Source organism: Mustela erminea, chromosome 3 (genome assembly GCF_009829155.1).
Source record: "Mustela erminea isolate mMusErm1 chromosome 3, mMusErm1.Pri, whole genome shotgun sequence".
Lineage (NCBI taxonomy): Eukaryota > Metazoa > Chordata > Mammalia > Carnivora > Mustelidae > Mustela > Mustela erminea.
Genome location: NC_045616.1, coordinates 126,028,739 through 126,045,080, shown reverse-complemented (window position 1 = coordinate 126,045,080; position 16,342 = coordinate 126,028,739). Strand labels below are relative to the sequence as shown.

At 36.3% G+C, this 16,342-nt stretch overlaps 1 protein-coding gene across 2 annotated transcripts in view; it reads left to right on the top strand.

The window, feature by feature from the left end:
- The window catches only part of ITGA2 (integrin subunit alpha 2), a 107,889-nt gene that overhangs the window by 45,068 nt on the left and 46,479 nt on the right, over nt 1-16,342 (top strand). For both annotated transcript variants that reach the window (XM_032337426.1, XM_032337427.1), the window contains 7 exons: nt 2,848-2,962; nt 3,127-3,254; nt 6,121-6,269; nt 10,552-10,702; nt 10,988-11,153; nt 13,144-13,220; nt 15,677-15,815. In XM_032337426.1, the coding sequence (XP_032193317.1) occupies nt 2,848-2,962; nt 3,127-3,254; nt 6,121-6,269; nt 10,552-10,702; nt 10,988-11,153; nt 13,144-13,220; nt 15,677-15,815 (925 nt within the window). The remainder of the gene's footprint in view (nt 1-2,847; nt 2,963-3,126; nt 3,255-6,120; nt 6,270-10,551; nt 10,703-10,987; nt 11,154-13,143; nt 13,221-15,676; nt 15,816-16,342) is intronic.

The following is a 16,342-nucleotide window of genomic DNA, read 5'->3' as shown; positions in this document are numbered from 1 at the left end:
TTCCCATAGGAACATTCAAGATAGGTTCTGCTAAGTCAGAGAGTACATTTCAAACCTGAAGAGTATTTCTGCCTTTAATCCTTTGCTATAACTGTTGGCAAATATGATATCATCTAAGTCATGACTGGGTTTCTTCCTATTTCATGTTAGTGTTTACTCTCATTTATTTTCTAGAATGCTGTGAAAAGACATCACAAATCAGTGCGATAAAATACCTTCTTTAACAAGTGGTCTGGGGACAATTAATTGGTTAGTAACTTGTATATCCAAATATACTTTCAAGTGAATTAAAGAGTTAATACTAAAAACTGGAAGAAAATGGAAATTTTCTGAAAGAGGGAGGAGTTTCTGATCTTAGAACTAATAGAAGAAATAATATAGGAAATTGTTGAAAAGATTTGACTATATTAAAAAATTAAAACCATCACATACCAAGAAAAATTTTGAAGGCAAATAAAAACCCAAACTTATTAGGCATTTTCATCAGCTCATAGATGATACTAGTTATATTACCCTGTTAAAATAGCCATAGAATGCTTAATAGTTTGACTTTACATTAGTTATTTCTACGTCATTGACATGCTTACCTAAAAGCCTATGTGTATAACCAAATTATTCTAAAAATATAATCAATTGTTACCAATGTCATTCTACTTTTATTAATAGACACTAGTATTCTGACATTGGTATTTAGACATCAGGTATTGCTTATAATTTGTGTAATTCAAAGCATAAATGAATATTGCAATGATCTTCATGGTTTATGATATTTCAAAGTGTTTATAAGGTTGCCTTCCTCTTTTTTTTGTTTGCTTATTTGTTTTTAAGGTTGAATAAAGTCAGGAAGAGGAAAATATTAAAATATAATAAAATTTAATTTTAAAAATATTAAAACATTAAAATATAAAAATTATAGGATGTGCTTCAAAATTTTTAATGTGTAACTTCAGATAAAGTAAATTAAAATTGCTAGAGAATTTCAGAGATTAACGACCTATGTAGCAAGCAGAGAAGGGTGGAAGAGGGAGAGGAAAAAAAGAAAAAAAAAAAAAAGCCAAAGCTTCCTTTACATACCTAAAAGGTCAAAATCTTAAGATACTCTTAAGAATTATGTGGAAAAGACTGACAATCATCACATTTTTTTGAAACTTCCTAAGTTCTGGGCTTAAAGCAGGAATGTCGTTCTGGCATTAACAGTTGGCATATTCTAATTTCAGCTTCTAAATGCTGTTTTCCATTGCTTTTAAAACAAAAAAAAAATCTTGAATACTTCATGAGCTATTGTTTTTCAAGGTGATTTTAAAAAAACAACTGGGGATAGGGATATAGGAATCAGTAATTGGTATCTAACCAATTGGTAATTGGTAAACTAACCACAGGCATCAGTTGTGATTGTCTCCTAACTGATTGGCAAAATGAATCAGTTTTTAATTTTTTTATTATGTTATGTTAGTCACCATACAGTACATCATTAGTTTTTGATGTCGTGTTCTGTGATAAAATGAAACAGTTTTATAGGAGGAACAACAATGGCTTATTCCTTGAACATGAAAGATGACCACAGCTGTTTTTCCTTTGAGCGACCAACAATTAAACTGGGTCCAATAAATTCCTTTTTATTCTTTCAACTGCTTTTTGCAAGTTCACACTTTTTTGTTAAGTTTTAATAATTGATCCACAGCTTTAAGTAAAGTTAAAGTTAAAAAGTAAAGCTTTTTACTTAAAGCTTTAAGTAAAGATGCTCTTTAAGATCTTGACTAGATTTCTCGTTCCCATTTTTGTCCTTTTACATCTAGAAATTTTAATATTATTTAATATAATGTTTCCCATGTGGTTTAATCACAATTGAAGCAGGAGTTCTTGGCATTCAAAGGCTGCTGAAAAAGAGATTTGGGGCTGGGTTGATGGGAATATGAAGAATTGTAGTATGTCTGGTGTGGGCAGGGAGTCAAGTGCCAGTTTGGATGACTGAAGGTTTTAGGTCGTAGAAGTAGAGGGATCAGAAGTCCTCAAAGAAATACTTCAGAACAAAGTTAAAAATTGGCAGTTCAGGAATCTCACTGTGTTTGTTTAGACCATAGAGTGTTTTTGTTGTTTTTTTTTTTTTAATCTGGATTTTCACAAAAAATATGTCCTCTTGGGCTCTCCTTGAAAATGGGAAAGATCTCGCAAGGCTGGCAATGGGCAGGCACCATGGTGGCCTGTCCCTGTGTCTGAGGCCCGGGTTCTTCATGCATCATGGGGTCTATACCAGCCCGCAACACTCCTAGGTTCCTGCCTGGCCCTGGAGCTTGTGGGCTAATGGCTTCTGCTGAATAGTACAAATGGTAGTATATTGAGAGTGTAGTGGTATAGATGAATAGTATAATATGTGTTCAAGAATAACAATAGCAGTGATGCTGGCTCACAATTATGACCATTTGCTATTTACCCCATGCTGTCCTACATGTTTTATATCTGCAGACCCACTTAATCTTTATAGCAACCTAAAAAGATAATAGGTATGATTATCCTCATTTACAGATTCAGCTCCCAAGGCCCAGGTAACTGAGAGACCAAAGATGAGAGACCAAAGCTCTTTCCCTAGCTTGGGGGTTGGAGGTGACCTGAGGGTCTTCTCCCTGCACCCCCAACACCTGCCTCCCAGCCCACCTTCTACCTTCTTTCTCCCTTACTTCTGGTTCTTCTTTCTTTCTGAGACACTTTCTCTGAAAGGCTTTGTTTGACCTGTTAGTTATAAGAGTTGACAATTCCTGGTGTCCTATAAAGCCATAGAAATGATCTCGGAGTTTCACAGATGGACTCATGTTTTCCCTATGTTTTGTCGTTGCTCTCATTTCTTTGAAGACGTGTGGTCCCCTGTGGGCACAGCAGTGTGGAAGTCAATATTACACAACAGGGGTTTGTTCTGACGTCAGTCCCGATTTTCAGCTCTTGACCAGCTTTGCACCTGCAGTTCAGAGTAAGTGATGAATGTGCAGTGGGTCTGAGAAATACCTTACGTGAAGGGGGAAGGTGGGATTTATCAAGTACCCTCAAGTACTTGATTACTTTGTTCCATTTGCATATGAGTGTGAAGACTGAATTACCAATGGAAATCTGTTTCTTTCCTCTTTTCCTCTGTAGCCTGCCCTTCCCTCATAGATGTTGTGGTTGTATGTGATGAATCAAACAGTATTTATCCCTGGGAAGCAGTAAAGAATTTTTTGGAAAAATTTGTCCAAGGCCTGGATATAGGCCCCAAAAAAACACAGGTATGGATTTGAATAATACATACACTAACCCACAGCTTTCTTTCTGAGAAAATATGATTAGATTTGAGGTCTTCATTTTTGCATTTGTCAGATCCCTATATTAAATGCATTTAATGGCCATCTTGACTGTTAATTGGAACTTGTTCTCAGTTGAAACATTGAGTTGTTCTGTCTATGACTTTGCGCCATGCTGGTCTTTGAGATTTTAGATTTCTTTTTCTAATGTAAGCATTGGATGCAGGATATAGCAGTGTGTGTGTGTGTGTGTGTGTGTGTGAGAGAGAGAGAGAGAGAGAGAGAGAGAGAGAGAGTAGTGAGAGGAGGAACAGAGGGGGAGATAGAGAATCTCAAGCAGGCTCCACACCCAGCACAAAGCCTGACGTGGAGCTAGATCTCACAACCCTGAGAGATCATGACCTGAGCTGAAACCAAGAGTCAGATGCTTAACTGACTGAGACAGTCAGGTGCCCCTGGGATATAGCATTTTAATTCTCTTTAGTTGCTTATTTTTCCCTCTTATAACTCATGAATTTATTAATAGATTTTGAAATCCAGTTATGTATTTTTTTCTTGACAGCTACTTAGACTAATTATTAATTTCTTTTGTGTATTGTTTGCTAGCAATTGACCATTGTCCTTGAATTCTGGGATTTTTATAAAGAAGTCCATAGATAGTATAATCCTATCTTTTATTATTTTTTAGTCTTTTATCATATTTTAGTCTGTCCTTCCTTTTTTATGCAGGACAAGTCTTTCAGTAGTTTTGTGTAGCTATCTGTGTTTTAACAAGTCTTTAATTTGCTTTTCTATCTTCTTGAGATAGATATCCACAGGAACAGAAGCTTCCTGCTTTAATAAAACTGAATAGCATTTATTGTTAAAGTTCTGGGTCTTTTCTCTTTCTTTTTTATTGGATTTGCCATTTCATGGCTCATTCTGGTTGTAGAAGCACACTGAACCAACATCAACAAGGACCAGTTCACAGTAACCTGTGGAAGTTCTTGGGTTGTTCCTGTCATCTGATGCCTTAGTGTCCAACATCTAGTAACAATTGTTGGAACATTTTCCCCTCGATGCTTTGCAGTTAAATATATTGAAATTTGATTTTCTGACTTCTTGTACAGTATTACAAAATATTTTTATATATTTTTTCCATTGACATTGCTTCTCAGTACCAAAAGGACACTAATGTCCACTGAAACTTTGGAGGTTTCACTGTGGGCTTTTACCAGAAAATTCTATAAATAAGACTAGGTATGAGGGCATCTGGATGACTCAGTTAAGTGTCTGACTTCAGCTCAGGTCATGATCTTATGGTCCTGGGATCAAGCCCCTCCCATCAAGCCCCACAGCCAGCTCCATGCTCAGCAGGGAGTCTCCTTATCCCTCTCCCTTTGCCCCTCCCCCAGCTCATAGTCTCTCTCTCACACGTGAGTGTGAGGAAATGAATAAAATCTTTAAAAAAAAAAAAAAAAGACTAGGTATAGCACTGATTTCTGTATAGCATCATGTTAAGGCCCATTAGAAGAGAAATTTTCATAAATATCTGTCTCTAAATGGATTACCCCCATATCTAAATTTACTGTATTTAATGGTCTCTTGAACAGAATTTATGGTCTTCCTCTTCTCATCTGTCTCCCCCAATGCATCGTCTTAATCTCTAGAGGCACTTTACAAAGTCTCTTTTTCTTCTATTCTAAATTTGGTCTTTCTGTAAGTCCTAAAATACTACATTCCTTTAAGTCTTCTGGTCATCATTCCCCTTTCTCACCCAGAATTTCTGGGGCTGTTATGGCAGTTACTGACATCTTCTTCTCATTTTAGGCTTTTAAATCCTTAAAATTATTTTTGATCCCTCCCAAGTCTTACATCCTATCCTAAAAAGAGGACTTCAGCAATGTCATATTTTTCACATTTTCCCAGTGCCTACTTGATTGCTTCCTAACAAGAGTAGCTGATTGAACTCAGAAATCCAGGCCTTGCCCTTCCTTATGTACTGACCTCTATTTTAGAGACCTTTTTACCACTGATCTCCTATAGCCACTTCCTGTTCTGAAAGCCCCCAACTCCTAGGCATAGAGAATGATTTCAGCGCTGAGAACAAGGATGCTAATAGAAGTGTTTGGCCTTCTTGATTTAAAGGATTAGGAAATGTGCCTCAGCATCTTGTTCAGAAGTTGTTTTGTCTGTCAGATGTCTCAAATAAGATTCTCTCTAATGGCATTTTCTCTGAAGGCCAGAAACTTCCATATTTGCTTCCAAAGTTGCTGAAGTCTGTGATTAGAGGAAATCCAGAACAATAAATACATCCAAATTGACCGTGTTGATTAGCTCACTCATTTTTCTTTTTTTTTTGTATTCAAGTCTAATTCTGTGTTTGATATGCAAGTATTCTCAGTTGATGATCGTTATCTTCCATCTGTGACTGCTTATAATTGTTTACATGCTTATATCCATTGTTAAGTAGAAAGGTTATATCATTTTAATCTTATGAACTTGAATATTATCCACATTAAAATATAAGACAGTGCTTTAAAATCTGTTACTAGATAATCTATAATCTATAATCTATAAGATATGGATAGATGTATAGTTGAAAATCTGTAATTATTACTCTTGAGAACCAAATTATGCCAGATAGGACATCATCTTGCTTATCAACAAGTACTACTGCTCTATACTGATAGCCTCTAACAAAGAAGTCATTCCATTGGAAGAAAAATAACTCTTCTTAAGAACAAAATTGGAAATGATTCCCTTATACTATCCATATCCAGATGCACTTTTTGATTTTGATTATAGTGGTTAATTAGAAATTACCTAGAACCTAATGACAAACCTTTAATGAACTTCTGCTTTCTTGAAGGTGGGGTTAATTCAGTATGCCAATGAACCAAGAGTTGTATTTAACCTGAACACTTTCAAAACCAAAGCTGAAATGATTAAAGCAACATCCCAGACATACCAATATGGTGGAGACCTCACAAATACATTCAAAGCAATTCAATATGCGAAGTAAGTAATGATCCTAAGAGCCCAATATTTTGATAAAATAGAAGTGCTTGTAAGTGAGAAAGAAGAAAAAAAGACAAAAATAATATACCTGGTACTTACACTTAAGTTAGAAGTAGTAAGAAAAGTCCAAACATTCTCTCACTTGAACACTTCGAGAAGGCAATAGGAAATGAAATTTTAAAATCTTTGATTTCTAGGACTTTTATAAGATATTCCATGATTTTTTAAAAAGATTTTGTATGAAGTAGATGAAATGGCATTAAAAGACCTTAGGTTACGTAGGAAATGAAGCAATCTGCAATTATTTGTTAATATTTACCAAGGCCACAGATGACTTGAACTAATGGACTACTTCATGCATATTGAGAAGGGTCATAGAATCTTAAATGTTAATGACCTAGGAGTCTGCGTTGAATGGAATGGGTTCACTATGTGTATTACCATGGGCAATGTGAGTGTTACAACTATATAACACTCTTAATTTTTAGCTCAGTTTCTCTATTTTCTCAGTGCTCCTGCATTCATCTTTACTCTGTTTTAATCACACACTTTTACAAAAAATGCTAAAAATTCTCCTATTCTTTGTCATGGTGTTGTGCATTTCTTCCTTCCACTACCATACTCCTTGAAAATTTTTCTTTACTCCCTCCCTCCATTTCCTTGAGAACTTGGCTTGCCACCAAGTAAATGTGGGCCTCTTCATCAGCCAGCAACCCAGTGGTCCTGCCTCAGACCTCATCCCCTTAAGCTTCCCCAACCATTTGCTGCTGATGAGCACACACTGCTATTTCAACCCCAGTTGCTATGATATCACAGACTTTTGGAATCCCTGCCAACTTTTTGTCAACAATTTTGCCTGTTCATTGGCTCCTTTCCCTATTTTTTCTTCACTAAACAGAGCCTTCTATTTTTTTTTTTTTTTAAATCTCCCTTTACTCTTGGGCATTTTCTCCACTCTCATGGCATCTCCATTAGCCCTGTGTGGGTCACCGCATTACTATGTGGCCAGCTCTGAACTCGAAACAAAATTCACACAGGCATCCAGCTGATGCTGGATATTTTTAATTTGGAGTGTTGGCTCACTTATCAAATTCAATACATCCTAAAACAGCCTTAGTCTTTTCCCTACCCAAGCTCACAACTTTTCCATTTTGATTCATGCTATTTCCTTTTTCCCCCAGTCATTCAAAGTAAGCACTTGATGGTTTTCTTTATTCTTTTTGTTCTTCCTTAGTAGCACACATCTGGTCAGTCACCACATCCTGTTTTTTTCTACTTGTGCATTTCCTTTTGTATCTGGTCCTCCTTTTATCTGGGTGTATATTCTAGTTGCTGTTTCTATCAATTGGTGACTTTTCCTATATGTTTCAAAAGTGGATTTCCCACAAGTGGATTGGTTTAGTTAATCTTTATTGTCCCTATTGAGATGTTTTTTGGGGCCACACCCTCTCACAGGCAGTGGCCAGTCAATAGGTCAGTTGCCATCTGGCAAAGTGCCCTTTATGGCCTAGTAAATTAAACTCAGAGGAAGAGTAGGTTGACATAGAAAATGGCCTAGAAGGAGTTACAAATGGTAGAGGACCTATGTTTTCAGCAGGAAGTATGGATATGATGTGAGGAAGCTCAGGGGCCTGGCTGGTAAGATCTCCTCTCAAGAAGAAGAGCCACTGTCTGTTTTGATGGGACTTTTTTGGTTTTATCATCTTTTCAGAACTTTGGTTTTCTCTCCTGTGCCATCATCTCACTCTTACCACTATTTCCCAAGCTAATAGGAGCCTTTCTGTTGTTAAGAGAATCACCTAACTTCTTACTCACACCTTCCAGAAGTTAATTACCTTTTTTTTTCTTTTCTTTTTTTTGTCTGTTTCTTTACAATATCAAATAGAATTTACTCTTTTAGTAAATATTCCCATTTTCCATTTACCTTATTTCATTGACTGCCTATGGTTGTGATTCATTATTCTAAGACCTGAAGGTAATCAGAACAAATGAGGCACAGTTTCTACCCTCAGAAATCTTATAAATATACATGAATTCTACCATGTGTCAAAAAGAGTATAATTCACTCAACAAGTATTTCATGGAAGTACTGTATTCTAATTTGTCTGGGTGAAAAATATGACAATACTGCATTCTGCTATGTAGGAAAGTTTTAGGGAATAAAATTATATTCTCAGTTTTAAACATGTTGAAATTAAAGTGTCCCTTATACATTCTGGTGAAAATATTCAGCAGGCATTGAATATGTAAATTTGAAATGGGAGAGATGAATGGAAATAGATGTAGACTTTAAGGTGTCATCATATTAGTGGTAGGTATTCCAAAGGAGTGGAGGGCATTCCCCAGAAAGAATATGCAACAGGAGAATCCCATGGACAGGAAAAAAGTTGTTGACAACTGGGTACCTATCTAGAAACAAAATAAAGCTGAACTCCTGACTCACTCCTTGAATCAAAACAAATTTCAACTGTACCAAAAATGTAAATCTAAGAAAGTAGAATTATTAAGGGACTATGAGAAACTTGGATGATCAAAGAAACAAGTCTAGAGATAAGTCCTTTTAAAATACCATGTCAAAGATATAAGACACACATAAAAAACTAATAAAATTGATGTCAAAATATATAATTTATATACAGAGGTAATACCACTAAAATTTAAAAGATTAATGAACTGAGGAAAATATTTGTGACATATATGACAAAAGATCATTTTCTTAATTAACAAAGAGCTCTTATTAATTAGAAAATAATGAACAATACAAAGAAAAATGGGCAAAGGTAAAGAAAAATCAAGAGTTCTTGGAGAAAAATACAATGGCTAATAAACATAAAATGTTCATTATTTCTTAATAATGAAAAAAATGCATATTAAGATAGTTATATATTCTCACTTATCAGAATGTCTCCAATTTAAAAGTTTAGTAGTCCTCATTGTTAAGGAAAGGAGATGGAGAAACTTGCATTCTTTTACATCATGGAAATACAAATATTTAGAGTCCAATTTTATAATATCTTTCAAAGTTTGAAATGTGTAAATTTTTGTCCCAGTAATTTCACTACTAAGATTTTATCCTACTGATACATTTGGAAAAGTATGCCAAGATATATGGACAAGGACATTTAATACAACATTACTTGTAAAATTCAAAATGGCCTAAATGCACAATAATGGAGAATTGGTTAAATGATGGCTATCCCCATATGATGAAATATTATGCAGCCATTAAAAAGGAGAGCTTTGGGGGCACCTGGGTGGCTCAGTCAGGTCAGGATCTCAAGGCCCTGGGATTGAGCCCTACATCAGGCTCCCTGCTTACTGGGATGTCTGCTTCTCCTTTTCTCTCTGCCCCCTCCCACCTCCCTGTTTGTACACTCTCTATTGCTCTTTCTCTCAAATAAATAAATAAAAACCTTTAAAGAGAGAGAGAAAGAGCACTTTGTATATGCCTTTGTGGAAAGATCTCCATCAAATGAGAAATAACTCTATAAGGGCACCAGGGTGGTCTGTCGTTTAAATGTCTGCCTTCGGCTCAGGTCCTGATCCCAGGGTCCTGGAATCCAATCCTGCATCAGGCTCCTTGCTCAGCAGGAGCCCCACTTCTCCCTCTCCCACTACTGCTCCCCCTGCTTGTGCTCTCTCTCTCTCTCTCAGTTGAATAAAGTGTTTAAAAAAATGAAAAACAACTGTACAGACTATGGCCCCATTTACATGAATATTTGAGGAGTAGATTATGCATATACATCTCAATAAAATGTTTTCTATAAGGAAACATAAACAGATAAAGGTAGTTACCTTTGGAACAGTGCCTTGGCCTTTCCAAATGCTTTGAAATTCTTTGACCAAATATATTTACTATTTAAAAAAAAAAAAAACAGTTTCATATTGAGACAGTAAATGCAGATCCAGTGAGTAAAGCTGGTGACAGGACTATCTTTGCTGTGTTGATTAGTATTAATGAACTGAATTTTGTTATCAGAAGAGAAATCTAAGGATTATTGATGTCAGTACACACACACACACACACACACACAAACACACACACACGCACGCCATAGAAACTACGGAAATTATTGTTAATGCTAAGCAAAATTTATATATATTTCCCTATAAGCTGCAAAGAGAATGCAGGTAAATATGTCAACAGACCCGACATAGAGAGAAATTCTAAGTCCCAGTAGGTCATGCTCAAAGAAGTTAGCTTCGCATTTATATTTCTAACCAGAGGCCCACATATTAGCTTCATCTTTTGATAGTGAGTCTTTAATCTCATCTGCCACAGAGATTCTGCTTATGCGGCCGCTGCGGGAGGACGACCGGGGGCTACCAAAGTCATGGTGGTTGTAACTGATGGCGAATCACATGATGGCTCAATGTTGAAAGCTGTGATTGATCAATGCAACAAAGACAATATACTGAGATTTGGCATAGCAGTAAGTAGCTTTTCTTTTTAGTTGTCTTCAGTTCATGGGTACGTGCTCCTTTATAACATCACTTCCCAAGACTGCACTTTCTTTCTCATTTGGTGCTCACAGCTTTATAGAAAAGATTTTGACCATGTCTCACTTCTTGCTGATTTTCAGTCCTGTTGACTAAAGGGGTTTGGGTTTACTTCTCCAGAGGTACCGCTGTGTTCAGAAATAAATATTAGAAAGTGCTAGTAGGAATATTGGAGTGCAGCTGTAATGACTTTTTTACTCTCCTCCTCTATTTTTAAGGTTCTTGGGTACTTAAACAGAAATGCACTTGATACTAAAAATTTAATAAAAGAAATCAAAGCAATTGCCAGTATTCCAACAGAAAGATATTTTTTCAACGTGTCTGATGAAGCAGCTCTACTAGAAAAGGCTGGGACACTAGGAGAACAAATTTTTAGCATTGAAGGTAAAAGAACTCCATCTTTCAAAAACTTTTTTCAAGAATTTTTTTATTTTATTGCTTATTCTTGCTCTTTTAATGTTAACTTATATACTTTATATGAAAAGAACTCCTATGAATCAGTAAGAAAAATAGAGAACATGAATGAGTTGTTCATAAAAGGTAAGATACAAATAGCTAATAAACATAAGAAAATATTCCCTATTTCAGTAATTATTTTAAATTATAAGTTAATGTTAATTTGTGCCTAAAAGATAGTGAAGATTAGTAATGTATAATCTTGGAGATATTATGGGGAAGCAAAGAAGTTTATACACTATTGATAAGATTATAAATTATATAGCTTTGGGGGGAAGGCAAGTTAGTAATATCTATTATTGATGTACAGTTTTACATTTTTACCCCACATAGTTTTTATAATCATAAAAGTTTTACCTTTTTATACTGTTATAGAATTTCTGAAATTCTTGAATTCATTTACAACAAACATGTATACTTTTAAAATTAAGAAAACATAGTGAGGATTTTTAATAGTTTGGATTTCAAGGAAATGTGTTATTTACCAGATCTACAGTAATTTACTTTAATGGTCTTGGAAGTGTAGAAATACCACATGTTCAAGAACTCACTATATGGAACACACTTTCCAGTTAGGAAAAAGTCCCACATGACCCAAATTTTGGTTCCTAGTGGTAAACTGAAATAACTCTCAGTAATAAAGAGCCTGATTTATTGAGTACCCACCATAGGTCAGGTGCTCTTTCAGAAGCTGGGTCCAAGGACATTGCATAAATTAAGCATTCATACCTTAGTCTTATCTTCACCTCCTAATTATCTACTGGCAACTTCTACCCAAAAAATATTACTTCTTCTTTAAACATCTGATGGTACCTCTAAGTTGTTGAAATCATTATCAAAATCTAATGTGCCCTGAGATAATATAAAATTATTTGGCTTCTTATGGTATGACTTATGCTTGCTTGTAGTGGCATGGACATGAGTAATCACTATGCAACCTAAATGCTAATTAAAAATGATTTTGTGCTTTATTTGCTATTTTGGCTTTTGGAGAAGCACTGGTCTACTTTATTAAAAATTATCTTGGGGCACCTGGCTGGCTTGGTCAGTAGAGCATGCAACTCTTGATCTTGGGGTTGAGTTCGAGCCCCATGTTGGATATAGAGATTACTTAAAAATAAAATCTTTAAAAAAATTATCTCTACTCATCCTGTATAAATTATTATATCTTCTAAAAAGTGACTATATTCTATGGTATACATTATCTGTATCACTCTCTATATCCAAGTGGTAGTCCAGGAATTTATTCCTTTTTGTGAAAAATAATGAAATGTAACCATTTTGACCACACAGTATGGAAAGAGAATACTAATCGAATTCTACGATTTCAGTGTCAGAGGCAAGCACATATGTAGAAATATGACAAACTTCCCAATTGATAAAATTACTACTCATTCTTGAGTCCTGGATCCTGAAGACTAACACGAATATCTCTGTTTGGTTTTCACTGCACATCTTCCAACTACACTGAGATGTGTGTGTACTTATTAGTACCAATATTTAAAAGCAAAAATTCAGTTAGTTTCTTTGTTTCTTAGCTAGTAATAATTTTTTAAAAAGGCCATCCCTTCAGTTTTTATTTTACCTCATCCCACACCTTGAGTGTTTTTATATCAGGAACATTATATGCATACAAATAAATACATTAATGCATAATCAAGATTAACCCCAACTTCAAACACTACCTTGGAAATCTTGTGGGTGTTGTTAGAACACTTCCTTAGTGATTTCTCCCTCCCAGAATTTGCCAGCTCTGTATTTTTGAGTGAACATCAGAACATTGTGGGTGTGTGAGTGTGTGTATGTCTGTATATGTACGTGTGCACATGTTTTCATGTGTGTAAGTGAATGCACATGTGCTTGAAAACTTGATTTAAAAATTGGCAGTGATGTAACTCTTGAAATTACTATCTCCCAGGTACTGTTCAAGGAGGAGACAACTTCCAGATGGAAATGTCACAAGTGGGATTCAGTGCTGATTACTCTCCTCAAAATGTGTGTATATCAGATAAATTCTGGCCATGCTGTCATTTGACTGAACACTTCAGGGCACAGTAGCTTTATATATAGAATACAAAAAACAGCCATCTAGTGATCAACAGTTCTGATTCCTAGTCATAGTCATTCAGTTTCTTTGTGTTGCTGATTTGTCATCCAAAAGATGAAGGATAATAATGCCTTCCCTTCCCTGTTTCACGGGGATATTTTATGGAAAAAAAAATGTTAATATTCAAGAAAGTGTATGAGTGCTTCAAGGGCCAGGCACTATATTAATTCAAAGGATATCACTGCAGGAATTTCCTTTAAATCAATTAACTACTGGAAAAATTTATTAAAAACACAAACTCTTGGGGTACCTGGGTGCTTCAGTCATTTAAGGGTCTGACTCTTGATTCATGATCTCAGGTCATGATCTCGGGGGCTTGGGGTTGAGCCCGCCTCTTGCTAAGCAGGGCGTCCGCTTGAGATTCTCTCTCTCCCTCTCCCCCTTCCCCAGTTTGTGCACATACATGCGCACACACTCTCGCTCTCTCTCAAATAAATAAATAAATAAATAAATAAGTGTCTAAAAAAAACAAAACACAAACTCTTGTCATCACTGCCACTGTTGAATTCTGAAGTGCCAGAGTATCTCTTTTCTAAGAGCAGAGACAGAAGATAGATGAGAAAGTGAGGAGTTAGGAAACATGTGAGATGGGAAGATTGCTTAGCTCAGAAAATCCATTCTTCCTTCTCATAAACATCGACCTCCCCGGGCTCTGGCTCCAACTCTGCTCAGGGTCCCAGTGGAGTAGCAGAGGACACAGAGATGGCACTGAAAAAGCTTAGGGAAGAGTATGAACTCAAGGGACTTGATTGAAGGACCAGGAATGGCTTGTTTTTTTTCTCTACAAGTAAAGGAGCTAACTTTGAATCACCAATCATTTGGAGTGCTAATAAAAATTATGGATTTTTCCCTCAGAAAGAGTGTAAATGAAACCACACTCAGAGGATTTTGCACACAACTTCCTGAGTTTTTGTACACTTCCTGAAGTCCCTCCTTGTACCCTTGATGTGGAATCCCAAATTTTATTTTTAATTTTTTATTTTTTATAAACCTATATTTTTATCCCCAGGGGTACAGGTCTGTGAATCGCCAGGTTTACACACTTCACAGCATTCACCAAAGCACATACCCTCCCCAATGTCCATAACTCCACCCTCCTTCTCCCAACCCCCCTCCCCCCAGCAACCCTCAGTTTGTTTTGTGAGATTAAGAGTCACTTATGGTTTGTCTCCCTCCCAATCTCATCTTGTTTCATTTATTCTTCTCCTACCCACTTAAGCCCCCATGTTGCATCACCACTTCCTCATATCAGGGAGATCATATGATAGTTGTCTTTCTCTGCTTGACTTATTTCGCTAAGCATGATACGCTCTAGTTCCATCCATGTTGTCGCAAATGGCAAGATTTCATTTCTTTTGATGGCTGCATAGTATTCCATTGTGTATATATACACATACCAATGTGTATATATCCATTCATCTGTTGACGGACATCTAGCCAAACTGTGGAATCCCAAATTTATGACAGTCTTTCACACAATTTCATGGTCTCTTGTCCTCAAAATGGGACACATTTTCCTATTTGCTTTATTTTTAGTGGCTTATATTTTCCAATCCAAAATCCGTATCTTTGATGTTTTCTGAGATCTAAAACCAAAAAGTTAAAAGTAATAAATCCCACCCGGACAACCCCTGCCTCCTACCATGACTTACAACTTTGATGATTCAGGTTGGATTTTGAGTCAGTCCGGAGAACTCTGTCCTGGGGCAGACCAATGGCTATCTTCCTCCAAGCAGATGGAATGTCACTCTGTAGTTACCTTTTGTAGGTGTGCCATCTTCCAATAGATGGACTAGGTTATAGAAGATGGAGGAACCTTTGAGAAGGAGTCAAATGGAAAGAAGAAGAGCATTGAAAATAGATTAAAGAGGGCCTGAGAAGAGGTCAGAAGAGGGCCTCCCCCGCCACCCCGGGGCCCCATCTCTCCTCCTCAAGCATACCTCACATCCCACCCTAAGCTTTTCTCATGGATATGTGGGACAGGAGGCTCACAAATGTTTGTCATTTGCACATGTGTAACTTTGAGTGGAAATTGAAAGAAGGCCATTTGCTCTTCCTATAGTGTAGTAGAGATTTATCTATAGAATGTATCAAAGTGACATGGTCTGGGAGAAGGCTTGCTTTCCAGCACAAAATACATTAAAACTTATATTAATGTATTGGATATATGACATATATGGATATTTATGATATAATGGACTTATGTCAACATACATTGGTATACATTCTACTTCATCATTTTCTCTTTAAATCTAGGTCGTTTATTTCAGTGCTTTGCCCATATTGCACACTTGTGCTTTAAAGGTAGTTTGTTCTCATGATCTTCATTTTTCAATTATTTTAGGATGTTCTGATGCTGGGTGCGGTAGGAGCTTATGCCTGGAGTGGGACTGTTGTCCAGCAGACATCTCATGGACATCTGATCTTTCCTAACCAAGCCTTTGACCAAATTCTACAAGATAAAAATCACAGTTCGTATCTAGGTAAGACATAGCAGCATTTGACTCAGCAAATTTAAGTTCCCTTTTTTAAACAAACCCCTTGCTGAATTTCAGGATCCGTTCAGCAAAGCCCTGAAGTGTCATCTAATGATTATAATTATTGCACACATTTACGTTGCCTCTTTGCAAATGGGGCCTTATCCTAAAACTCTTCAATGACACACTGTGTTTCACTTGTCAGTCTCTTCGGGCTCTTCAAGCCGCTGTGATTGTGCTTCCCTAAAATGGAAATAGTTCCTAAAAGCCAATATAGTAACTGGCAGTTTTATATTACTTTATTTATTTATTTATCTTTGCTTATAATTTATTTATTTGTTTGTTTTTAATTTTTTCAATTTATTTATTTTCAGCATAACAGTATTCATTATTTTTTCACCACACCCAGTGCTCCATGCAATCCGTGCCCTCTATAATACCCACCACCTGGTACCCCAACCTCCCACCCACCCGCCACTTCAAACCCCTCAGATTGTTTTTCAGAGTCCATAGTCTCTCGTGATTCACCTCCC